The 26,977-nt window shown below is 42.1% G+C and overlaps 1 protein-coding gene across 1 annotated transcript in view; it reads left to right on the top strand.

Annotated features, from left to right (window-relative positions):
• Positions 1 to 26,661, top strand: part of LOC139924703 (contactin-associated protein-like 5) — a 58,430-nt gene extending 31,769 nt beyond the window's left edge. The window contains exons 11-24 of the mRNA XM_071915815.2: positions 2,384 to 2,490; positions 4,129 to 4,248; positions 6,994 to 7,194; positions 11,317 to 11,473; positions 12,261 to 12,388; positions 14,281 to 14,451; positions 15,588 to 15,806; positions 16,965 to 17,204; positions 19,509 to 19,733; positions 21,946 to 22,079; positions 23,870 to 23,957; positions 24,528 to 24,731; positions 25,967 to 26,041; positions 26,465 to 26,661. Of these exons, the coding sequence (XP_071771916.1) occupies positions 2,384 to 2,490; positions 4,129 to 4,248; positions 6,994 to 7,194; positions 11,317 to 11,473; positions 12,261 to 12,388; positions 14,281 to 14,451; positions 15,588 to 15,806; positions 16,965 to 17,204; positions 19,509 to 19,733; positions 21,946 to 22,079; positions 23,870 to 23,957; positions 24,528 to 24,731; positions 25,967 to 26,041; positions 26,465 to 26,661 (2,266 nt within the window). The remainder of the gene's footprint in view (positions 1 to 2,383; positions 2,491 to 4,128; positions 4,249 to 6,993; positions 7,195 to 11,316; positions 11,474 to 12,260; positions 12,389 to 14,280; positions 14,452 to 15,587; positions 15,807 to 16,964; positions 17,205 to 19,508; positions 19,734 to 21,945; positions 22,080 to 23,869; positions 23,958 to 24,527; positions 24,732 to 25,966; positions 26,042 to 26,464) is intronic.
• The last annotated feature ends 316 nt before the right edge of the window (positions 26,662 to 26,977 follow it).

Raw genomic sequence — 26,977 nt, 5'->3', positions numbered from 1 at the left:
TAAAAACTCCTCCAAGTCTGCATGGTAACGGAGAATTATCTGTGGCTACATTGTTAATTTGTTGATGGCAGCATGTTGTCTCCAGAGCATTCAGTGCCGGAAAGTCGCTGACATCTTGTCCAATGGAGACAGGCTTACTGACAGGATCATCCAATTAAATTGCAACAGAGCTTGGTAACACCCTCCCTGGCAGAGGACCCCGCTAACAAGCTGCTCCCTGTCCTGTATGGCATCCTGTCCCTCATTACTCCACACTGTTGTGGGCCCCGCGAACAGGATTAGCAGACCTACCGGCTCGATGAATGTCGCGCCGCAAGTTGCCTGGAACATTTATAGGGAGGAGACAAACAAGTTAGCTGCCGCTTTCTCTTGTATTGGCCCTGAGGGGAATCCCTCTCATGTCAGATTTCAAACTACCTGCTTTCTGTTGCCCAGATTGCTCGCCACAGCCTGACTCAGACTCTGTCAGAGGATATATGCAACACAACAGATGAGCGGGTGCTAGCACTGTCAGTGGGGTAAAGGATGCACTGTAAGGAATGACTGAATGACGGAACGAGATGTTATTCCTTTCCCAAACTGAGCTACATCTGTTTATCACGTCATTGGCCACCACTGAATCACCACTTACATTATGTCATTTATGAATTATTATGAATGAATTGTGTCAGCTAAGCCTTCAATAGGAATAGTAGCATTTGTAGAATCAGATTAATGCACTTACACATGCAGTATGTTAAGCAGAGTATGTCCAGTGGTGGAAAGAGCACTAGAATGTCCTACTCAAGTAGAAGTACTGTTACTTTCCTAATATTTTAAGTAAAAGTACTGGTGTAAAAATCTACTGAAGTAAAAGTAAAAAGCAGCTCTTTTAAAATGTACTCAGAGTAAAAGCTACTGAGTTACTTTTTAGAAAAGAGAACATTTTTAGATGTGATCTTTTCTGTGCAATTTTAAAAGGACAAGAGGACAGAGTTCAAACTAGATTCTTTTCATTGGAAAAATTGGAAATTACAAAATAGTGCAGAAACAAAGTAAACCCACATTACTCTTCTCTTCTTTGCCGACCATTTTCACTGTGAACGGCTCCACAATTAGTCTAGTCTAGTCTGGTCTAGTTTCTGATGCTGATGGAGAGCCACAAAATCTGTTCTCTGATTTAAAATGTAGCTAAGTACAATACTTCAGTAAAAATGTACTTAAAAGTTAAATTACTGACTTTAACAAATGCTCAAAAAGGACAAGTACACAAAAAAGCTACTCAGTTACAATAATGTGAGTAAATGTAATTAGTTACTTCCATCCTTGAGTGTGACTTATAGTTGACCACCATGCAATATCCTCCACTATAATCCTTTGTTGCACGGAGACTTTTGAGACCAGGCTGTTGTACAGACACGAGTTTATCCTCCGTTCCTGCTCAGCTCTCTGCAAATCTTTCCCTTCATGTCTACTTCCTCTCACTGTGGCATATTTTAGGGTAATGACCACAGTTATGCTTTGTTAAGAGGACGGGAAGATTAACCTTTATGAGAGTTAATCTCCTTTTCTCTGTGTCCAATCAAACTTCATGAGTCAATTTACGGCGAGTGTGCACTTCTGTGCACCGGCTACTGTAATTTCATGACCTGCGAGGGCACCCATGAACACAACAATAGAAATAGCTTGATGGTAATTAAAGTATGGGCTGCAACCTTATCCGTGTTGCGGCCGGCCCGCTCCACTGCAATTAATGGGCGAGAGATGAAAGTGTATGAAATTATAGATGCATGCTTGAAAGGCTGGCAATTATGTGAAACTCAAGAAGGCTTGAGGAAGGGACTATTAATCAGAAGAGTGTGGTTTGGAATTTCCGTGAAGCGCTTGTTTTCGAATCCCGTAAACATGCACTCTAGTCTGAACGTGATGGCGATGCTTCTTTTTTTAGCCGCGCACCACAATGTGTTAGCTTTTATTCCCGACCGCACCACAATGTGAGACGCGATCGCTCCACAATTGTTTGGGATTTACAAAGCGAGGCTCGCAGATCACGGATAAACGCCTGCCGGGAAAAATACAAAAGCAAGATTGTCGTCTCAGATCTTCATTTTTTGGGGGGGTCTTAATAATGGCGTTTGGTGAGGAGGAGTCCTGCTTAACTGAAAATGAAAAGATTAGGCAAGCAAGCACATACAAAACATGCATCTGTTACCAAATCAAAATACTTCATGTCCTTGTATGACCTTTCAAATCTTCCTTTATCATGTTTTGTCCCTCCTAACAGCTTTTTATGCTTCGAGTATTTCTCTGAAAAAGCTGTATTAAAGTGTGGTGTCGACTGTGAAGATAGAAGTATATTACAGCTAAGAAACTGCAGTGTAAAAACTGTGATTTTCCTTTCCAGATGCCTTCCTAACCTGTGTGAACACGGAGGCCAGTGCTCCCAGTCCTGGAGCTCCTTCTACTGCGACTGCTCGGGAACGGGCTACTCCGGAGCGACCTGTCACAACTGTGAGCAGTTCGTCTCACTTTCATTTCCCCCAGCTAGTCTCAAACCTACTCTTACACTCCGCCGCCACTCCCATACGTTCTCGGTGTACTGAGCTGTGGCGTATTCCTCAGCGCACACACGCATCTTTACCTAGCGCGCGCCATGCCTCCTTGGCTGTCATCTCTCCGCACCGCTGCTGAAAGGCAAGACAACAACATGTCCTGGTTCAATTCAGCGTGACCTTATAATCATTGCCTGCTATTCTCGCTGTTAAATTTCTGAGAATCTATTGATTTTTTTTTTTTTTTTTTTTTTTTTTTTACTATATCCTTAAATAGCTTCAGACTGACATATATATGTAGTTTTTCCTGGCTGGTGTCAACTCTTGACATCCTGCGGCAGCCCCTTGATATTCACAGTGGAGCCGGGTGTTGGAGTGTGTGTGTGTGAAACTCCCCGGCCCCGGAATACTGATTTCTTGTTTGTATGCAGGCAAATGCAGTTGTCCTTGCATGTCGGAGGCGACGTGACAGAAAAGAGCACCACCTGAATTAAAAATAGGCCCCTTTCCAACTTTGTTCATCAACTTATTCGCATTATGCACAATGCTATTTTGTTACATTTGGTTTGGTGTCGCCTGCGCATTTGATGTCGTAGCGCATGACCTATTCCATTTGTTAAGCATTTTGATTCAAAGGCCATTTCACTACCATAAGTGTTTATAATGGGTGCCACAAAAAGAAGTGAACCCCTGTCCTTGGCAGTGAAAGCGCCTGGCAGTAAGAGCTGTGCAGTGTTTCCTATATTGATTCAACAATCAGTTCACCAATAATAGAGAAATGAGTATTGTCTGGATTCACAATTTCCTAATAATTTCATAGAAAGTAACTGTTCCAGGAAACGTCTTGGGAAGTTTCCTGGAAAGAACCATGAAATGATGCAGTTGTTACATAGAAAATGTAAGCAGTTGGTTTGGTGGAGTTGATAAGATACTGTCAGTTTGTAAAAAAGACTTTCCTGGAAAGAACTGCACAACGATAAACTATTTATTGGAAAAATAATAGGCAGAGGTCAATTTGGTAACCCAAGTCATTATTCATATAATTATGTAATTTAGTTATTTGAATTCCTTCCTCTAATTTCTAATTTTCTATATAACTACTACATCATTTCATGGTTCTGTCTTGGAAAAGAAATTACGAGGTACGTACCAACTAGCTGCCATTGAAATCTTTCTCTATTTTCCCTATAATTAGTACATAATGTAATGAAATTGTGGACCTGGAAAATCCACAATTTCATTACATTATCTAAAAAAAAATATAATGATTTGCCATTTTCCCCCTAAAACACAACACAACATGCAGTGTTTTTAAGTTAATTTATTATAATGAAATAATGCAGGTAAGAATATTTTCTGTGCTACGACCTGCATCAGAACCAAAACTGAGGTTAAAATATAAATGGACATAGAACCAAAACCTAGATTACCAACAAAAGTGCAACAAAAAATCACAACGGAAACACGAGTTATGAATAAGTTGACCAAGTGATGATGATTAAGTGCCTTCTGATGATTCAGCCGGTAGAAAGCTGTAGGAGCGCTTGTTTATTCTAGAAGGAGTGATTGATTCCCATCCACGCTCTGCTCCCTCCAGCCATCTATGAGCCATCCTGCGAGGCCTACAAGCTGATTGGCAGCTCCTCGGGCTTCTACTCCATTGATCCAGATGGGAGTGGCCCCCTGGGGCCCACGCAGGTCTACTGCAACATGACAGGTGAGTTCACCATAGTGCAACCGTTGTCACCTTTACTCTCCCGGAGCTCCGGCGGGATCGCAACAGAAAGCGCCGAGTAAAAGAGTTCAGTCGCTTACAGATCACATTGCACTGATCCCTGCCACAACTGGCATCTGACAGTTTGCCATCCAGTAAGAAATCATTACGGTCACTCGATACGCTTCCTGCCAAGAATCACTGACAGTTTGGAACTTCATTTGTGTGTAGTAAACATCTCTTATCAAGGGCCATGTGGATACTCCAAATGTGCGTGCGTGTGAAATTATACCACCCATCAAAAAGGTTACTGTTACTGAAAACAACAGTTAAAGTACCGCATACACATGTCTGGAGTGAAGAGAGGGTAAACATGTCGTCCCCCGCGGATGATGCAGGCACCCCTTGGGCCAATCAGAAACAAGATGCATCATCCCTCTATGTTTCGTTAAAATCGGACCGGTGGTGTAGCAGTTATCACCTTTCAAAGTTTAAAATTGACCTTTAATTATAGTGTAATTTTGTCATTACATTTGTTTGTGTACAGCACTTGACCCTCCCCCAACACACACACACACACCCATTCAGTTGAGTGTTGACACACTAGAGACGGTACTCATTTAGCTGTCACAACTTCCACAGCCGCACTACACACTACTGTATGTCCTTCCCAGAGGTTAATTCAACAGTGACGTCATGCGAGAGGTGAGCGCCGCTGCCTCCTGCTGTCTGGCTCTGGACCATTTTGTGTTTTCAATCTTCTCCCCTCACAAACCCTAATCATTTGGCTGTAGAGATGCCTCAGGTTGACCTCAATTAAAGAATCCATTAGAGATGTAAATAACTCTCAGCCTAACAACCTAGGATGTGAATAATCGCAAAGTGGAGTGGGATTTTCTCTTAGGCTAGGTAAACATGAAATCCCCATAATACATACTAAGTGGGGGATGTGAATGAGTTGGAGTCCTCACCTCAATTAATTGTACAAACTGTTAACCCTTTCATCGGGGAATGTATGCAAAATCTTACTCCATTCACGGTCAGCAAAATTTGGTCCTGCACATTCAGTATCTATTGGTATTCACCACCAATGTTGCATCTTTATCAGATTTCAGCACTCGAAGCAAATAGATTGAAAGACATTTTTCTTAAGCAACACATACAAATTGTTTGCAGGGTTTTTTTTTTTGTTTTGCTTTGTTTTTTCCTGTGATTAGAAATTGTAAGGCTTTCTGTTTTTATTTGTTTCCACAGAGCAGGGATAGATAAAGTGGTCAAAGTGATCTGCTTGGAAACAAATACATTGATTAGGCTTTTTAGTGCCACAAAATTGCAGGGATTTGTGAAAATGTTGGTAACAACATTTTTTGCCGGGCACTCAATGGTTCAGCCAACCACAGGGAATGGCTCTCACTGACTCACTATTGAACTGAGTCACAATATCGAGCTGTGAAAATCCCCCACAAATGCATCTAGGTGATAGCGTCACTGTGACTGGGCCAGTGGACTGAGGGTCTGCTTGCCTTGTTTTCAACAGAATCTGAGGGGTGTTATGCAGGATAAGAGAAGAACTGATCAAAATCACAAGTGTCTGCCATCGTTTGAATTAAAAACTAAATTTGCCAATTCCAAAATTGCAAAATAGACAGATATCACATGATAATTTATGAAATAGACTGTGGAAGTGAGCTGTGGTTCTCTGTGTGTGTGGAGGGAAAGGGATGGGCAGTGCTAACCAACATCTTCCATACACTATAATACTGAACATATAACAAGCATCATAAGTCTATACATCAACACATTTTCTGTGTGTGTAGAGGAGTTGGTATAGGCAGTGGGTACCATCAACTTCTGTACATGATAGTTTAACATGATATGTGGTTGAGTAGAAGGTGTGTACAGTAGGTGCACGGTAATCGTTTAACATATGATGATAGTAGTTTAACATAATAGTTTAACATATGATGATAGTAGTTTAACATAATAGTTTAACATATGATGCTAATAGTTTAACATATGATGATAGTAGTTTAACATAATAGTTTAACATATGATGCTAATAGTTTAACGTATGATGATAGTAGTTTAACATGTTAACATATGATGCTAATAGTTTAACATAGGCCTGTGTGGTTTTGTATGTGAGGAGAACGTGTGCACACCATCATGGACAGTGAGTTCATGATGATAATTTAATATATGTGATGATAATAGTTGAACTATTATCAGAGAAGGTGTGGACAGTGGGCTGATGATAATCATTTAACATGTTATTTTGAATGTAGAGGAGGTGTGGGCAGTAAAAATTTAACATTTGATGATGCTAATAGTTTAACATGATGATGCTAATAGTTTAACGTGGTTTTGTACAGGAAAAGATGTGAACAGTGGGTTCATGCTAATATATTAGCATAACAGTTTAAGGTTTCGTATGTAGAGGACAAGGTGTGGACAGTGGGTTCATGATAGCTTAGCATAGCATGATAGATATGATGCTAACAGTTTAATGTGGTTTTGTATGCAGAGAAGGTGTGGACAGTGGGTACATGATAGCTTAGCATAGCATGATAGATATGATGCTAACAGTTTAATGTGGTTTTGTATGCAGAGGAGAAGGTGTGGACAGTGGGTTCATGATAGCTTAGCATAGCATGATAGATATGATGCTAACAGTTTAATGTGGTTCTGTATGCAGAGGAGAAGGTGTGGACAGTGGGTTCTAACAGTTTAATGTGGTTTTGTATGCAGAGGAGAAGGTGTGGACAGTGGTGACCCACAACAGCACAGCTCCAGTCAGAGTCCAGGGATCCTCAGTCCAGAAGCCTTACATGATGAAGTTCAACTACAGCGCCTCGGCTGAGCAGCTGCGCGCCGTCATCACAGGGTCAGAGCAGTGCCAACAGGAAGTGGTTTACAGCTGCAGGAAGTCCCGGCTCTTCAACACCAAAGGTGAGCCGGCTGATTAAGAGTATTATTTTCTCTAAACGTCAAATTCTCCCTCCTCCCCCTGACCCATTTGTACTACACTGAGAGAAAACCTGATTCTGACCCCAGTGAGTGAATATATAAACTGCCTCCTGTGCTGCTATTCTCATTATTTTTTTTGCAATAACTTGAAAGGCGATCTCCAATCTTTTCTGTGTACATTCATCTTGAATTGCTGTGGGAGCCTGTGGTGTCCCAGACATCCCACATTTGCTCCTAAATCATGAAACATTCATGAAGTCCTGAATTCCACCATTCCCTAGGTACCGTGTGTGTGCAAACAAACAAGTTCATTATCACACCAGATCAAAGAGAGACAGAAAACAAGCTATTTTATAGCTCTATGAACACTATCAGATATAGCCTGAATTGCTTAGTGGTTGCCTTTGTTGCTTGAACACAGACGTCTCCTATGGAAAAAAGGTCAGCGACTCTCAATCTCTCGCTCATTGCCTTGTTGCACACGTAGACGCGGACAAATCCCTTTATTTAACAACACACTTTAAAACAAATTTGAATAGATGATTGGACATAATTTCATTAATTTAATTTCGCTAATCACGCTAATCTACAGGGGGGGAAAAAACAGCTGTTTGAAGCGGCCTGTTGGCTTTGCAGACTCAGGCATGTGCCAGGTACCTGTGAAGTTCACATCCAGTTGTGGAGCTTGGCTGCACAGTGCCTTGCAGAAGTATTCACATTTTACTGCATTACAAATGATACACTGAAATTTCGTTCTATGTGATATTTTATTTAAAAACACTGAAATTTAAAACTAATTAGTTTAAGGTGACATTGGTTTTATGTTAGAAAATACTTTTAAGAAAAAACAAAAAAACTGAAATATGTTGTTTGCATAAGTATTCAACCCCTGTGCTCTGGAAGCTTACACAGATGAAAAAAAACTGCGCTAATGAGGACACAATTGCCTTACCATTGGCCTTTACCTTTGAACCATTCAACTGTCACGTTTTCTAGATAAAAACCACACTGGAACATTGGTCAGGCTGTGTATCTGAAGGAAAATTGTGAAAATGAAGACTGAAGAGAATTCTACAGACGTGAGAGATAAGTTATACAAATCCAAGAAAGAAGCCATTACTCAAAAAGCACCATCTCAAAACATTTCAGGAGTTCACCACAAAGCTAGAGAGAGACCCAGCTGAGATGTGGGAAAAGGTTTTGTGGTCCGATGAGTCAGACCTTTTTGGGCAAAATTCAAAGCGCCATGTGTGGCGAACACCTAACACCGCCCATGCCTCAAGAAATGCCATCCTTACAGTGGAGTATGGTGGTGGCAGCACCATGCTGTGGGGGTGCTTTTCATCAGCAGGCACTGGACATCTTGTTAAAATTTGAGGGAGAATGGATGGAGAAAGCTGGTAGATACCCAAAAGACTTAAAGGATAAGGCCGGTGTTTTTTAATGCATTGCTTACCGTCAACAAATCCTATGAAAATAACAAAATCAACAATGCGTTTACTCTACTCCCGTTACTTTCTGACTTCCCATGTACCGTTTTTAGCCGTCAACCCGGAAGTAATTGGCTCCAATTGTAAGCTAAAAACCTTTAAATACAGCTCACAAAGACATAGTTCCAATTTTAAAAATCGCTAACTGTTACCACGAAAAGTCAGGCTGTTGTAGTTATTACCAAATCAAATTCAAATTGGAACAAATTCTTCATTATGCCGGGGACTATTTTCGGTGCTACGGAACTAACGAACTTTCCTGAGATCGCAAACGTGTTTACAGCCGGTCCGGTGCATCGTGATGATGAAATATGTTGCCCAGAGCAACGACATGGCTCTGTGACGTGTTTTTAATCGTTTTTTTTATACAATGGAGTTCTATGGCTGCTGGGACATGGCTGCATTGGGCACCGGCTACATGGACGAGACTTGTTGGCAAAACAAAATCATTGCTGATTTTGTTATTTTCATAGGATTTGTTGACGGTAAGCAATGCATTAAAAAACACCAGCCTTATCCTTTAAAGCAGTTACTGCAGCAAAAGGTGCCTCTACCAAATATTAATGTGTGGGGTTTGAATACTTAACCCAAGCAACATATTTCAGTTTTTCTGCTGAAAATTAGCTAATGAGTTACAATAAAAATACTGATTGGAACAATATGTGTAAGTATCATTTGTAATCCAGAAAAATGTGCAGCCTAATTTGTATTGTTATGAATTATTTTAATTACAAGTTTAATTCGTTCATTATTTAATATCCATATTGGATTAACTGAGGATGCAAAATAGTGCTGTGGTAGAGACAACGCAGCGGCTTTTAACATGACAAGAAACAAGTAATTAACATTCACAACATCAATTTAATTACTTATTCTGCGGTCTTACACTGCAGTCATGATGTAATTTTCTGCATCCTTCTTCGCGACCCACCATTTTCAGTGTTGATGTAGTCATTAATGTGTCAGAAAGGCTCCGTATGAGACCTTTAAAGCTGGTCTAGGTTTGCCTGGGTCCAGACCTTTGAATCCGCCCACTTCCGCATCGTGACATGAAACAGCGGTTTCTCTCGGTTGAAAAATGTTCGGTCCAATGAGCGCCGGGGGGGACTAACAATTAGCCAATCAGCGCCACAGGCGGGACTAACACCGTTGTCAAGCTGTTGTCAAGCGTTGTCAAGCTGTGCGCCGGAACCAAGGAGGAGTAATAACAACAGTGGCGACCGCTGTAGACAAGATAGACGCTGCTATCGAGGCTGTTCTTAATCGATTAAAAGTACTTCGTACTTTGTTTTTACTTCGCTCCGTGTTGTCAAAGATGCTCTATACTTTCTGAACCGTCTCTGGTGTTGTCATGGTACGCATAAGTGTCGACTTAAAATTACGTTGCGGATACTTTGGTCTCTAGTGATTGGTTAGGGAAAATCGAATCCCCCTCCCCCACGGAAATCGGTTAGAGTGGAGGCAATGTCAGACTGAAGATGGAAATGGAGTGTAACAAGTTGACAATTCTGTCTGATATCAGGCAAGGTCTAGGTAGCTGCAGTGAGAGGTTTGAAAACTGTTTGAACTTCAATACCCAGAAATCCTGTGACGCTTTATACCAAAGGATACCAAAGGGGCGAGAGAGATGAAAGATCTAACGTCGATGACCGAAGAAAGTTTGTGTTTCGCTCTCAATTTTCAATTTGTCACTTGTGTGCGTGCAGATTTCCCACCAGTGACCATACCCGACACCAGAATTTCATTTGTGCCAATGTGGTGATTCTACAGCGTCTCAATTAGCGGAGATGGGTCGCTTTTCTCTGTCGCCGGCCCAGCTTTGTGATTTATACCGAGCTGCGTTTTTACATAAAAATCTCGTCTAGTGCAACTTTAATGTATGCTGGGTGGGAAGAAAGCATCGCAGCACGTGACACTTGATTATGCATGGCGCGGTGTAGCTAAGTGAGCCGAGGTCCTGTTCCCTGCTAGCTTGCACTACCTCTAATGCAGGGTCACGTTGTGTGACAGATGACTGAAGCCGGACCACTTAGGCACACTGGAGGTAATGAGTCCTGCCTGAGTGGCATCGCTGAGGCCTCATTGACACTGACAGACACCATGTCATGGGATGCCAACAGACAGGCCACCCATAGCTCTGATTACACTCACCCTGCTTGCTCTACAAAAATGACCCTCAAGGCAATTAGCGGGCGCCTGAGTAAGGCATGGATGACTTTCTGTGAGCAGCAGGAAGAGGATTATCTTTAAACACAGTGTTGTAGATGCCAGTGATTTTATGCAGTGTAGATACCATTGATATGCTCTTGGTACATATTGCTAGAGATGCCTAGATACGACCCACTGAAATGTAATAAGATATCAATGAGTTTTTAATGTGTCACGTACACCCTGCTCATACAGATGCATGGGCTTTTTCGTTCGCGGCATCTGTTTGTGTTTTTCGATGTGCTTTCGCATACATCTTTGCACCTTTGAAGATAAAACCAATGGAGCAAAAAATCACAATGCTCCAAATATAATCCATGACCTTGACCCACTTGGGCTCTGGCACTGGCAGGCACACAGGCTGCCGCAGCCCTCTCTGACTGTCTCGCTGTGTGTGTCGGTGCAGATGGTACCCCGCTGTCCTGGTGGCTGGACCAGGGAGGAGAGAGGCGGACCTACTGGGGAGGCTTCCTGCCTGGAGTTCAGCAGTGCTCCTGCAGCCTGGAGGAGAACTGCATGGACATGAACTACTTCTGCAACTGCGACGCTGACACGGATGCATGGTACATAACGCAAACACATACAAATACAAAATTAATACGGCAACATAAGCTATTCCTGCAATTCCAAACTGTGGAAATGAAGTAAGAGTGGAGATAGAAGTGCGCATAATCATGTGGAAATGAAGTTATTTCAAGTCCAAAATGAATACTCATGAACCACCAAAATGTTACATGTGGCTCTTTAATTCACAGTAATCACTACTCACAGTGCATTAAAAAACAAGCACGGTATTCTGTTGGGTGTCCAGATTTTGCATCTATCTGCATCTACGTACGTTCAAAATTTGCATCTAGAAAGTTTTTGGATGAAAATATAATTTCCTCACTCTAATTTTTGGTGACAATTATGTGCTATGTTTGTGTGGTAGTTATAAATCACATGTTGCTGAATTTCCTCTGACCATAAAACCTGCAATTTTCATATGCCAGTATTTGCTGAGAAATGGTTCAATACAGTATGTACATATATTAGAATTATAATCAAACTAATCCGAATTTTCCAGCACCAAATGAAGATCCAAACATTGAATAAAGACCCTATTACAATTTGGTACGTTACACTTTCTAAATCTCTGTATACTGTATGTTAATCTTCACCTCAGCGAGCCTGCCCTGGGATTCCGCATTGGGGAGCTTCATTTGCATATTTCCAGAGGCAGTTGTCTGGATTGTGATAGATTGCTCCCCTTTTAATGTGTTTACTCTGCGTTCCAGTTAATGCAGAGGAATGGATTCCTTTATCTGGACCCTGAAAGTGAGAGGGCTCTCCTTTTTTTTTCCGTTACAGGGCTAATGACACGGGAATCCTCTCCTATAAAGACCACCTGCCAGTGAGCCAGATTGTGATTGGAGACACCAACAGAACAGGATCCGAGGCCGTCTATCGAGTCGGTCCTCTGCGTTGTTATGGAGACAGTAGGTGATCACTTCAGTTTCGGAGCTACAGTATGGGCTTCGGCTGCAGATGGCTGGCTTGGTTCCTACGCTTGAAGTTGATCTGAGACAAAACATGTTCAAATGCTCTGTTTACCTTTCAACTCATCCTTTTTTCCCCTCATGGCTGTGAGAGTCCAGTCCTGTCACCTGCTTATCACAGATTTTCAGCTGCCGTTCACTAATTATGTCTTCTTTCATTTTTTTAAATTGTATTTCATTCACTGGAACTAATTGTGTGTTTAGCCGTGATTTAGATGACACTAAAATATTAGATAAACTTCTCTGTTCTTTTACCGTGTCAACTGGCTATGTGGACTCTAGCCTACTTTTTTTTGCCTTTTCTTTTCCTCTCTTTCTCTCAACCCTTTACATGCCTCTTGACTTAGAGGCCTATCACATGCTTCTGGGCATAAGGAGGATGATGAGGATCACTAACAATATATACTTAACTCTATTATGTAACTCTACTTCTATGACCACAGGCGGAGCCGGCTAACAGGGCTCTATTGGCTTAACCCCCCATCTAGTCGCCTCAGGGCGCTGAAATTTGCATGCACGTGCTCAGCCAATCAGGACGAGCCTACTCAACTCTATGAGGCCTCGCCCTATATAAGGCAATTACAATACGTAACTATCCTTCTATTTCACACAGGCTTCGGCCTCTAACATGGCTCTGTTGACTTAGGGGGCGAAGCTTGATGACCTCACTGCCTTGAGCTTGAACAACTTAAGAGCATGTCGCCACCTGGGCAGAGATAGACGAGAGGCTGCCAGCCCAATAGGGGCGTCGCCTCAGCCTGCCTCACTGTCATCAGCTCTGAAGCACTCAAAGTAGTATGCACAGGGAATCAACAACAGTAACCAGCATGGGGCACATCTCAGCACTTGTGAAGTGTTCAGGTGATGCCGTCCTCGGCAATGTTGTCGTCTTCAGGCGCTGAAGAAAATTGGATGCTGAGCAACCGGCTCATAAAGTTGAGTAGGCTCCTCCTGATTGGCTGAGCACGTGCATGCAAAGGCGACTAGATGAATGGTTAAGCAAATAGAGCCCTGTTTACCTCTTTACCTCCTCCTCTTACCTCCTTTCTTTCCTTTTCTTTCAGAGTCCTTGTTCTATCAAGAATCATCCTACCTCCACTTTTCCTCTTCCTCTTATATCCTTCCTTTCCTTTTCTTTTCTTTCAGAGCCTATATGGAGTGCAGCCTCCTACCAATCAGCGTACCTCCACTTTACCTCCTTCTGTTTCTTTTCTTTTCTTTTCTGTCAGAATTTATCTGCCAAGAATCGTCCAACCTCCACTTTACCTCCTCCTCTTACCTCCTTCCTTTCCTTTTCTTTTCTTTCAGAGCCTATATGGAGTGCAGCCTCCTACCAATCAGCGTACCTCCACTTTACCTCCTTCTGTTTCTTTTCTTTTCTTTTCTTTTCTGTCAGAATTTATCTGCCAAGAATCGTCCAACCTCCACTTTACCTCCTTCTCTTACCTCCTTCCTTTCCTTTTCTTTTCTTTCAGAGCCTATATGGAGTGCAGCCTCCTACCAATCAGCGTACCTCCACTTTACCTCCTTCTGTTTCTTTTCTTTTCTTTTCTTTTCTGTCAGTCTATCTTGAACGCAGCCTCTTCTATCAAGAATCGCCATACCTCCACTTACCTCCTTCTCTTACCTCCTTCTTTTCCTTTTCTTTTCTTTCAGAATTTATCTGCCAAGAATCGTCCAACCTCCACTTTAGCTCCTCCTCTTACCTCCTTCCTTTCCTTTTCTTTTCTTTCAGAATCCATCTGGAATGCAGCTTCTTTCTACCAAGAGTCATCCTACCTCCACTTTACCTCCTCCTCTTACCTCCTTCCTTTCCTTTTCTTTTCTTTCAGAATCCATCTGGAATGCAGCTTCTTTCTACCAAGAGTCGTCCTACCTCCACTTCCCCACCCTGCAGGCAGAGCTCGGCTCTGACATCTCCTTCTACTTCAAGACCAGCGCTCCTTCAGGAGTGTTTCTGGAGAACCTCGGCCTCAAGGACTTCATCAGAGTGGAGCTCAGCAGTGAGTGAACATTCCAGATCTGCTAACCGTAATAAGAGACCTGCAGAGCATGCACAAATTACTTGAAATAGGATTGAAAAGGACAAGGACATGGGCATGTTCACAATAAATAGCAAAAAAAGAACAGCCATATACTTCCATACATGTGAACACCCACACAAAAGCTGGCAGTGATGTTTTTGCTTCTTTTTTTTCAGATGGAAATGCTAGCTATAGTTGACAATTAAATTTCCCAAGAATGTAGCTGTCAGTTGTGCACAGCATGATGTAATCCTAATGACACAGTGAACAGCAATATGATCAAGCTGTCATACAAGGCCTTAAAAGCAGAGGATAATTTCCCTACCAACTGTGTAATGAAGTTGAGATCCTCGATAAGGAGGATATAGAAGAGATGAATATAGTAAGTAACAATTGATCAAAAAAGAATTATATTGTGTCACTGCAGCACACACCAGGTATCCAGGGAAGCTATGAATTAAACATTACTGAGTGATTTAATGGCGTTTCAGACAAATCAAGCTATTTATTGCTATAAATAGCGATTTACTTATATGTAAGCACCATCTGCTGAATGAAGCAATACACTGTAGTGTTTGAGCATCCTAGATTATATAAAACAATTCAGGGACACCAGCTTGTATCTTCCTCTCAGCAGTTTTAATATGCATGGAGTGCATTTCCAGTCACCAGAGAGGTATTTAAGGCAGAAGTAGATAAGTGTATTTATCATAGGTGTTAAAAATATGTGAGGTTGTGGAATACAATATGTTTTAAACAAAATGAGGTTAAATAATGAATAATATGGTTAATGTATACCGAATTTGTATCACCCTTTACAGTTATTGTGCAACGAGTCATTGTAAGCCTTGTAAAAAGGAAGAAGTTCTCACTTTTTCTCAGGATATTTGGAGCCATAATGTATTACCGCAGGTTCCTGTAGCCGAGAGACTTTGTGAAATATTGACGAGCCGTCAGCCGAGCCCCCTCATAAATCCATTCAGGTCATCAAGCTTTCCCAGCATCATTGTATCACATTGCGTCGCCGAGGGATGATATAGTACAACATAAAAAAACGAGTATCGCGTTGAATCTGACCCGACATGTCATGTCTGTGCCCCCCGCCGCCCTCCCAGCTCCCTCGGCGGTGACTTTCTCCTTCGACGTGGGGAACGGTCCGGTGGTCCTGGCCGTGAAGTCCCACGTTCCCCTGAACGACAGGCAGTGGCACTACGTGAGGGCGGAGCGCAACGTGAAGGAGGCGTCCCTGCAGGTGGACCAGCTTCCCCTCCGCTTCCTGGAGGCTCCGGCTGACGGACACCTCCGCCTGCGGCTCAACAGCCAGCTGTTTGTGGGTAGGCCTGGCCTCCGCCTCACCGAACCCCCCACCAGAGGCAGGGATTTAATTAAGCCACTCGGAACAGCTGATTTATTATATCGCGTTCCTGTTATAGCTCTGGGTGGGCAGCATCACCACACTCTTCACATTTCTCCAACAACCTTGTTTCCCCCACTGGTTTTTCAGTGTGTCTGCTTAATAATGTACCGCCACTGTAGGAGAGACAGAGATATAATTTAAAAAGTCTTTCTTGAAGTGGGTTGACAATATTCCTGCACTTAATGGGCCATTTACTTTGTTAAGAAATCATTTGGTAGAAGAATGAAATGACAAATGAAAGCAGTTAACCACTTTAACCACTATGGATCTAAGAAGTGCTGTATCATTGTTTTAACTTTAGTGGAAATGACTATATTTTAGGCAGCCACTTCAAAGATTCTGTCATTAAGTGAAGACTAGTTTTTCATATGTAATAAATGGAATGAGTGTATTAAAGTGTAGCACACCGTAATGAATGGCTGCTATTAATCCTCATGTGCTTCACAGGGGATTATGAGTATAAATACTATTATTTATATATTGTGTAACACAGTAGTACTTTTAAGTATTTACATTAAAGCTACCTCCCTTCTTCATTACTGTGTCAGTAAGCAGTGACAAAATACTGCATGTTAAATGTGGAATTATCAAAAAAACACTGTGAGAAAGGAAAAGGCTGAACACTATTTTTGCAATAGTTTTTCTAAAAGTGAAACCATATTCAACTAACAAATACTGTAAATAATATGGACTTGACACACTGATGCCATTGCTACTACATTAATAATGGTAGCAATAGAGCTGTGTTGAATTTAACTACATTTTGTTACTGTCTAGTTACACAGTAATTACAGTAAAAGGCTGTAATCTAAAGTGCTACTGAATGACTAGATTATGATCAACTCAACACTTTATCCTAATCCATATTATTCTATAACTTTGTATATTTAGTTTTAATGAGGCCTCACACACTCGAGTGCTCCCAGAGTCGCCTTAGATGCTTACTGGAATTAAATGAAGGCTTGTCGTAAATCCCCATCAGCCTTGAAGGGAATTATGATTATAAAGTAGTTATAGATGCTGCGTAGCACAGTGGTGGGCGTTAGGGGCGGACTAACGGCCGTCCTTCTCCCAGGGGGAACGGCGTCCCGGCAGAGAGGCTTCCTGGGCTGCATCAGGACTTTGAGCGTCAACGGCGTGACCTTCGACCTGGAGGAGAGGGCCAAGCTGACGCCGGGGGTGAGCTCCGGTTGCCCCGGCTACTGCAGCGGCTCCAGCAGCCTCTGCCACAACAGAGGGAGGTGCATCGAGAAGAGCAGCGGCTACGTCTGCGACTGCTCCCAGTCCGCATACGGGGGGCCGGCCTGTAAAGAAGGTGGGTGTTGGTTAACGTACTCTGTGTTCGGATGACAGGCAACCACATCACCATGTTACGGTGCTCTCACTGTGCGGTGTGAGAGGCTCCAGTTGCATCTATGTATTGGTCTGCAGCTACAAAGTTTTTAAAAGGCAAAGCATCTATTTTTGGCTGCTTTTGTATTGCCTATCACTAAATCATTTTTAATATAACTAGCAAGCACTAATTAGACAGCATTAAATAAAAAATAAACAGTGCTTCAGTGCTCACTATTGACACTAGGGATGTTAATGATTAATTGAGGATCGATTAATCACCATTAAGAATTTGATCAATCAAGCATATATTAACCGACAATGTAGGATATGCTATTGTTTTTTTTTTGTTTTTTTTCTGAAATCGTTTTCCAACACATGGTGTAAATTTTCCCTTTTCATTCATAGAAAAAATGTCTGTTTTGCTATGCCTGCCCTGCATGTTTAGTCATTAAGGTTAATCTTTTGAATCTTGCTTTGTTGATTAACTTGTTAAAGGCCTATTTTCTATTTTCTATGTCATAAGTTTTTTATATATAGATCAATTGATCAATTCGTCATTAACGTGGCTGATGATCGATTAAGGAAATTACTTAAAATTTGCATCCCTAATTGGCACCAATGATGGATGCAGCCTCCAAGCATTGTTTTTGAGACTGTTATTCCTGCAGGCTTTGAAAAAGTTGAAGAGAACTGGGAAATTATGAACGGCTGTAATCAAGTTCTTGTCCGTTTTGCAGTTGCGAGGCGGAACCGCTGTTTATGAAACATAATCGCATCGGTTGGGAAACAAGGAAGCGTGGAAATCTTGCTGATTTGAAATACTGTAGCCAATCGCTTGTTTGCTCCGTCTCAGATGAATTGAGTTTGCATGATGTTCTCCTGGGTTTCCTCCTGGGTCAGGTGGATCGGAGACTCTAAATTGCCCATCGATGTGAGTTTTTCTGTGATAGCGTTGTGATGAACTCGCGACCTGTCCAGCGCGTTTCCCCGCCTTCCACCTGATGCATGCTGGGATAGGCTCCGCCCCCTCGTGGCCCTGAACAGGAACAAGCGGGTAAAGACATTGAATTAATGAATGCTGCTGGGCAAGGTTCAGCTGCAGTCAACTTTTCTAGGCTGACAAATGAGGAAAGGAGACCACTGGGGTCAGCATAGTCTCACATTTCCCTAGTTGTAGTAAATGAGCAGCTGCACCTGTCTTGTGTTAAGCATTCTGTGACTATTATTTCTGTACTTTCCAATCCCTCCTAGATGTGACGGCGTTCCTGTTCACTCTGAGGTTCATTCAGCATCATTTGAATTTGAATAATTTGAACGCTGTATTCCTTTGTTATGAGTATATGTGGTGCAGTTTTGTGATTACAAGATGTTCCTCAGCAAAAAGCATTTTCAATTAAGTTCAGTTCGTCAGAAAAACGCTCACAAAAACAGAATTGCATCGCATTCACCGAAGGGGGACGCGGTGAGCGACTATGTATAATAAAAGAGAATATGATGTTCAGGTTGGTGTGTCGCAACGCTCGCCGCCTCTTGAAAGGAGGGTGTTAAGATTAGCGATATTCAAAAAGTGGAATTTAGATTCAATATGAGGAGGTGATCAAAGTAGGAGCGGAGCAGATGACAGATTACGGCTGCTTCGCAGTCTCTGGTCTGTCTGGAAGGATCAAGCTTTCACTTTCACACTCATCTGGAGTTCTATTATTGTGGTAGAGGGCCTATCAGATATGTCACCAGTATGAAATACAATAGACTCTCCCTTTGATCCCATCGCCTGCCGAGTGAAATGCGTAATGTCTCTCTCGGCTCAGGAGTTAAACTTTCTGAAATTCCAGGAGTAAAATGTAGTCGCTACATACACTTATTCAGTTGCACGTTAGTATGGTGGCAGCTCAGATTTTCAAAGCTATATATGTCATTGAAGGTTGTTTTTTTTCACACTGAAAGCTGTACGATTAAACAACAAATGTCACCTCTTGGTGAAGCAGACTATTTCTGTTTTCAGTATTATTCATTTATAAGCCAAGGACTATTCTGAAAAAAAAGTTAATGATAAGCAATGGCTGGGCAGTAACCTAGAGATTAGAGAAATGGGCTTAAAGCAATAGTCCACTTAGTTTTAACATGGGTGAGTAGTTTATATTCTGGTTTTCATGGCGGTCAAGTCCCGAATAACTCCCCATGTTAAAACCAAGTGAAATATTGCTTTAACATAAAATAAAAAAATACAGTTCTAAGAGAGTGTCACTGTGCTGAAGTGGCTTTCTGTGTGTCCCCGCGCGTGCAGAGGTGTCGGTGTCCTTCGACAGAGAATCCTCGGTGACCTACACCTTCCAGGAGCCCTTCTCGGTGATGCAGAACAGGAGCTCCCAGGCCTCCAGTGTTTCCAGAGACACCAGCAGAGCCAGAGAGAACGTGGCCTTCAGCTTCCTCACCTCCCAGAGTCCGGCCATGCTGCTGACTGTCAGCACCTTCAGCCAGCAGTACATCGCCGTCGTCCTGGCCAGGAACGGTACGCACACACGGCTTTGACATTTGGCAGTGAGGAGAAATATTAGTCAACAAATACACAAACTACAGCAGCAGCATCTGTTCTTATGCACGCTGGTGCGCTGTTTAAGAGCTTGTAAGTTGTATGTAACGCTATATAAATCACTATATGGCAGCATATCGCAGCAGTCCATGTAAACTAATAGATGAGCAACCCAGAAGTAAGTGACATCGCTGAATTGGCATACAAAGAGGAGTGTGGGAGATTAAAACCGCAGCTAACGAGTGAAGATTTAATTTACATTTTTCACAATAATACAACTTTCACTTCATTATATACTGCTCACTAAAGAACACAGTTGATTCGTACAAAATTAGGAATTAATTCATAAGGAATGAAGTGTGTCACTTCCAGTTGCCCTGGCTGAATTTGGCTCTTGACAACAAATCTGAACCGGTTTACAGTGAGCGCCATAAATATTTGGACGGCAACGTATTGTTTGACATATTAAGCCCTGAGTGTTTCGGTTCACTAGTTCACAATGACAGTGATGTGGGGCGACATAATAAGTGTGAGGTCAAAGTGCAGACTGTCCGCTTTGATTTGAAGGTTTTTGAGGTACACTGGATGAACGGTCATGGAACAAAAACCCTTTTTCCAGCTGAGCAGCTCAGTGACTAAAACTAGGTATTAAAGTCGGCTACAGTGTGTGTGAGTGTAACTCTCCCTGCACCTGAAATTAGTCTCCCAGGCCAACTTTTCTGGCTTATAAGCACTATCAAATATCTTTATAATAGAGAATATGATATAGTAATGGAGAGTGACTATAGGGTATAAGTGAGGTATTCCAACAGTATTATGGCGTAATGCTGGCATTGCAGAAAAAAACATGTAACTGCAATTTCAGCGTTTTTCTTTTCCTTACAAATCGTTCTTACCTTAAGTTTACATGGTCATTTATGAGTTTTTTGACCCGTTGGCCCTTGAGGCTCGTCAAAAAGAAAAACACGGTACGTTTTAAAATATTCATGTGCACTGATGAAAAAAACAACAACTAAGCCTTCTTTTCTTCATTCCTGAAAAACATACTTTTGTCGGATACGCTGCTTTTGTCTGACAACAGCAGTAAGTAGGTTTCGAGAGGATTCCAAGTTGTGCCAATCCCAATCACCCCATATTAAACAGAGATGAGAAGAACCAACTGTCGCCTGGGACAGCTTTCAATTTGAAGAAGAAAAAAAACAGAAAATGCAATTCCTTGGGGGGAAAAAAAAGGATCAAATCATAATCCATTCACACTCCATTTCCCATATTAGGGTTATTTTTCCAACCACCACCCCCCTCCCAGATTGAAGCAAAGGCTGCGCCTGTCAACAGATAGCGGAGGTACAGCGATGCGTCTAAGCCTATTCAGCCTCTGCCACATGAGAGCCTTGAACGCTCTGGATCGCTAACCTCAGACCTTTAAGCCGACAGCCCTCAGGCTGTATCCGAGCCTCTGAGCATCGTGTTGAGTGATACCTCTATGTTTCCCTGAGTCAGTGCCCTTTCATGCTCTTTTGTGTTTAATCAGAATGCACGAGTGACTCGGGTCTCTGTAAATATTGAAGGATCGACGGGACACTTCATCCACGTTAATCTCCATCCACGGAGGCACTCTCAGGACTTGCTGAAACACAACTCAAAGCCCTTCACCAACAGAGCTGGAATTGTAATATTGACCCAACTCCACTTGATAATGCAAAGCTTTCTGACTCTTTGATCTGGTGGTGTGTGTGTGTGGGAGTAACACTGAGCGCATATTGACATATTCAGTACGGGAGCAAAGAGCTTTGGGATAAATATTTATATATCTCAAAAGGCGACTGGAGAAGTTTAGATAGAGAAGTCTATTTATAAAGAAGACGCCAACTCTTTCCAGTCAATAGGTGCATTCTTCTCTGTTATTCTGGATTGCAGCGTGATGTAACCGTATTTGAAATCAAAGTTCTAATACGTGTAAGGTAAGACGCAGTTTTTGTTTCAGCGGGCTGGACTCGAGTCTGCGGCTTTTAAATCGATCAGCGTCTGAGATGGTCTCTCAGGTGCAATTGGCAGTTGAATAGCAGCAACACAGCATGGCAATACAGATTCTAAGACATCCTAAAAGGCTCAGGTGGGGATTTCCACAGCGGTCCCGTTCGAGGCCAGCACTGCACGGTTGTTCACACTGTTTGCCTTGCTTTGTGTCCAGGGAGTCTGCAGATCTGGTACCGTCTCCAGATGGACAGAAACCCAGATGTGTTCAGCCCCAGCCTCAGCAGCCTGGCAGACGGACGCCTCCACCGCATCAGAATCCACCGAGAGGGCAAAGACGTCTATGTACAGGTGAGTGATGGACACATAATGTCCTATATGTAGATATGGGGGGGATGGGGGGGGGGCAGTACAGGATAAACTACTACTGCATACTACTGCAAAAATAAACAAAATTCCTTGGGTAAATAAAGCCCAAACAACTGAAAACTGGCTTAGTCCTAGTTCCATACTAGCCAGCTGTGATGGCAATGCAATTTAAAGTGAAATCACCAATAATATCTCACTACTACAACTTAACAATTAACATTACTGCTAAGATGCACTTTTATTACATCCTCAACAAAGCAAGAGGAGCAGGAGTCTGCTGTAAAAATGTAAAATTCTGTGGTGGATTTTTAAAATCCTGCGATTGTGAATCAGCAATTTCTGCAATGTTCTGCGGCCATTAAAACAGGTTTAACTAGACTGAAGTTGCTTTAAAAAACAACAACTCATAAGACGATTATCAGATCTTGAGAGTGGTATATTGGTTGCAGTGCAGGCCTTTACCCACTGAAAGCAAACCTGACAAAAAAAACAGTAAATAAAATGTATTATCCACATATTTCTTTATCTATTTATTCATCCATTCCCTCTATATACACTGTATCTAATTGTGTACATTGACTTAATTATTCATACTGATATTACATCCACATGGACAACTTGAATTACTTTTGTACTTTACACTGTGGTGCCATTTTAGCTGGCTGAGTAGAGTTGCTGACAAGTTTATTGATAAATATGAAATCATGCAGTGTGGAACTTATGAAGAACATGTAGGGGAATATTTTGTTTCTACCTAACTCTCATCTTAATGAATCAAACAATATACAGCAGTCAAAACTAGCGTCAACAGGATCAGTTAACTGGAGAAATGTTGCATTGTTGCTGTATCTCTTTGCTTTAGGCTGGGACACCTGCTTTGTGTATGTGTCCTCAGAAAGGACAAGTGCTGTACATTCCTATGAGAGTGTTGCGATCTTGAGATTCCTGTGACAGTGGTGTGATCTTGAGATGTTGCCTTGTCTAGCAAACGCATTGTCTAGGAAATGTTTGGCCTTGTCCATATAAGAATTGTACCAGTCTTGCTGTGCACTTCTCTCCATGCTGCATGTATCGTTAAAGAGAGCACTGAATTGGATGATGGCGAAATAGTCTTTATTTCAGTTTTATTCATCAGTTGGCATCACAAACAGGATCCCCACACAAGAGACCAGACTCTCTGCTGGATGGGTTGAGGGTTCGGGGGATTCTTCCCATGGGAGAGATCCTGAGAGGGGAAATATTGAGGGAATCGCTCTCCAGAAAATTAGAGCGCTATATAAACGTGGCTCTGAATAAGTTGGCTCAGGAGGATTTTTTTTAGTCTAGAGTAGAGTTTGTTGGCCTGAGTAAGTTGGCTCAGGAGGATAAGTTAGTCTAGAGTAGAGTTTGCCAGGGGAATTAGAACACGAGCGATTACCTTTGGGTAAGTTACCACAGGTATTTCAGATGTGGCACCTAATGAAAGTCCTACAGGCTCTTGAACGCATCAGTACAAGTGTTTCTTCAATATGTTTGCATCTGTACCTCGTGAGTCAACGATAGTTCAGTGCTAGATTGTCTGATGTATATCAAGTTGAGCAATGCATCTGTGCCAGTGTATTAGCGCGGAAGTGGAAGAACCGAAGCACTTAAAAGCTAGTCGTGGGCAGATGCCATTTGTATGAAGCGGTCAAGAACATAATACTCAATCTATAATGTATTGAAATGCGCTACTGCCTTGGTTTAGATTTCTTGTAACCGGCTTATTATTTGATTACTTTCCACTCAACCAGATCGACCAGGACATCCACAGAAAGTACACCCTGTCATCTGATGCAGAGTTGATCTTAATCAGATCCTTGACATTGGGCAAAGTCATTGGTAAGTCGTCTCATGGCGTTAAGCTTTTCCTGAGAAATTGCTTGAGTGCCTTTGTGATTCCAACACATTATCACCCTGGAGAGGTACATTTCCTGAGTTGTCATTTCCCACAAGTGCTTCTCTTCCATTCTTTACTTCAATTGTAGATCCCAATTTGTGCATGTTCACAAATCTATTATGCTTCAAAAGAATAAAGACTTGACCGTCAATACCCAGGGATAATTCCTGTTATCTTGCTCACTGCTGTGGCTATAGAAAGATCTTTTATGCAGCAGAGGATGGAAGAGGGTTGAAACTTCAATCTAATCCACTATTCATTTGGTGTTATGTGCTCCAGGTTGCTAGCAAAAAAGAGAGAGTCTCTAAACAGCACAAGCTTGCTTATAACAACTCACTTTCCCATGCTTGTAAATGAGGATGCAGATGTCAAAATTATTTGTTTGAAATAATTGACATTTGACATAACCACTATCTATCTATCTATCTATCTATCTATCTATCTATCCATCTATCTATCTATCTATCTATCTGTCTGTCTGTCTGTCTGTCTGTCTGTCTGTCTGTCTGTAGGAAGGGAGAATTTCAATGAGGAAGTAATGCAAGCCGGATCAAAGGGTTTCATTGGCTGCCTATCCTCGGTCCAGTTCAATCATGTGGCTCCTCTGAAAGCGGCGCTGCTGAATCGAGGAAGCTCACTGGTCACCATCCGCGGTCCACTGGTCCAGTCAAATTGCGGGGCGCTTGCAGACTCCACCACCTCACACACTCTGCTAGGTAACACACTCACACACTCTGCTGGGTTATGGTCATTGCCAGGGTCCGAAATTAACATCTGTAAAGTGTCAGTGGTCTTGGTGGATAAATCAATCCACCTGCCACACTTGCCAGTAACTGTTTGAGACAACATTTTCATGTCTGTTATATGCAGTCTTTGGTTTTTGTCTGTTCTCAAACTTTGTCCCTGCTGACCACCGTACACTTTCTCTGACCGTAAGCCAATCAAATAAAAGCAAAACCATGGCTCTGATTGGCTGCTTGTTATGCTGGCTCTACAGAAAGTTGCAGTAGCAACTAAACCGCTGTTGCCAACATGGCAACTTTGTTACTAGATTTAGGATTTAGCGACTTTTCAGATGCCTCTTGCAATGTTGCTTCTCTGGGTTGTAGTAAACACATTCATATGCAAATTAGTGCGACATCAACTGGTGACTTCTAGTGACTTTTTGAGCAGCTGGTAGCTACTTTCATTGGAAGACAGTTGGCAACACTGCACTGAAATTGTGCGCATTTTTCCTCCTGTTTGTCCACTATCTGGTTGGTTAACAGGTCAAAGGTTAGTTGAAATTTAACAAAAAGAAAAAATGAAGGACAAGGCAAAAAGTGAAAAGAGAAAGTTTTAAAATCTAAATGAATCTTTTATTTTTATTGAATGTTTCACACAGTACCTGTTTCTAAAGAGTATTGAAAACGGGTAAGGTGACATTTCTATAAAAAATGTATATTCGTTATTTTTACCATTAAAAATTATTCTTGGCATGTCATTTTTTTAAATTTACCAGCCCTTGGCAGGTGAGCCAAAAAGTTAATTTCGGACACTGATCACTGCCAAACTCACTTTACAGGCGGCTTGTTGGATGAACTCGGAATGAACAAATAAATGAATTCCTTGATACATCCTTTATCCAGCTTCCTCCACCACACAGTTGTTTGTCCCACGTAGCGGCACGCTGCAGAGCTCTGACTCGATTACGGATGTTCGCAGACTCGCCTACAGCTTTATGCGTCATTATTACATTTCAGGCATAATTCAGGAACGAGTTGAAACAACAATGAACTGATACCTTCCAGTGTAATGGAAGTTTTGTTTATCATTGTTTTGGCAGTTACACGAAATGGCTTATCTTGTGGAGCTAACACCCCATTGAAAACAACATCCGCTGGCGGCACGGCTCATTCACTAATTACTGAAAGTTAATGAATTTGCCTGTTTCTCACTTCTCCTTCTCCAGATCAAGCTGCAACGGCAAATAAAGATAAGGAGCAGCGTGGTAACGATACCCAGAATGATTCTGCTGTAATAGTAGGTCTGTTTTCCTCTCTCTTTTGTGCTAATTTATTGTTCTGGTGTTAATTTAAAATGAGTCCCAGCTGTCTGTTATTTGTCTCTGTCTCCGTCTGCCTCCGTCTTCATTCTTCTTCCTGATGCCTCGCTGTCTCTGTCTCCTTAGTTCCCACTCATTCACATAATTATTGATACTTGTGCAATTATGTTTTTAAACCATGGAATTGAAATTAAGTTAATCATGATAATTTAAACAGTATTTGTGTATGCTTTCATAACAGGGAAGCCTGTTTCTGCAGTTTAATGAAATATATATTTTTCTCAGCTGAGATCTAGAATAAGCCAAGATGCCCATGCAGATTATTTGCACTTGAAACTGACCCATATTGGTGTTGACACTGTTCACCACTGATCTACTAATACAGCTGCCTTGGCTGCTCCTCAGGTGTGGTCACAGCGGTGGTCTTCATTACTGTGTGTGTGCTGGCAGTGGTAACGCGCTTCCTGTACCAGCACCGGCAGGCCCAGAGGAGCGCCAGCATCAAGGAGAAGGAGCACAGACACAGCATGGAAACAGCTTACCGGGCAGAGCTGCACCTCCACAACTCAGTCAGGGACAACATGAAGGAGTACTACATATGACGGACACATAGCGGCGTGTCCTCCCTGGACCTAAACCAGATACCTCTCTCATAAAGGACTGTCAGGTGGATGTGTTGTTGCAGCATTTCTTAGAACTACAAATCTCTGTACTCATGTCCTGGAAATCCCCCAGGGACGCTACAAAAGACTAGGAACTGGCCCACTGTCTAAACGCTCCAGGACATGTAGGAAGTGGACAGCAGCTAGCTGAATCTGTATGGATGTGAGTGTATTTGATGTTGGTGAAACTTGGAACTAAGCTGGTGTGATTTCTGCAAAATATGTAAACTAGCGGACGAATGAGAGACAGGGAAAG

This window comes from Centroberyx gerrardi, chromosome 10 (genome assembly GCF_048128805.1).
Source record: "Centroberyx gerrardi isolate f3 chromosome 10, fCenGer3.hap1.cur.20231027, whole genome shotgun sequence".
NCBI classification, from domain to species: domain Eukaryota; kingdom Metazoa; phylum Chordata; class Actinopteri; order Beryciformes; family Berycidae; genus Centroberyx; species Centroberyx gerrardi.
Note: the sequence above shows the minus strand (reverse complement) of the source record. Positions and strands in the feature narration are given on the sequence as shown.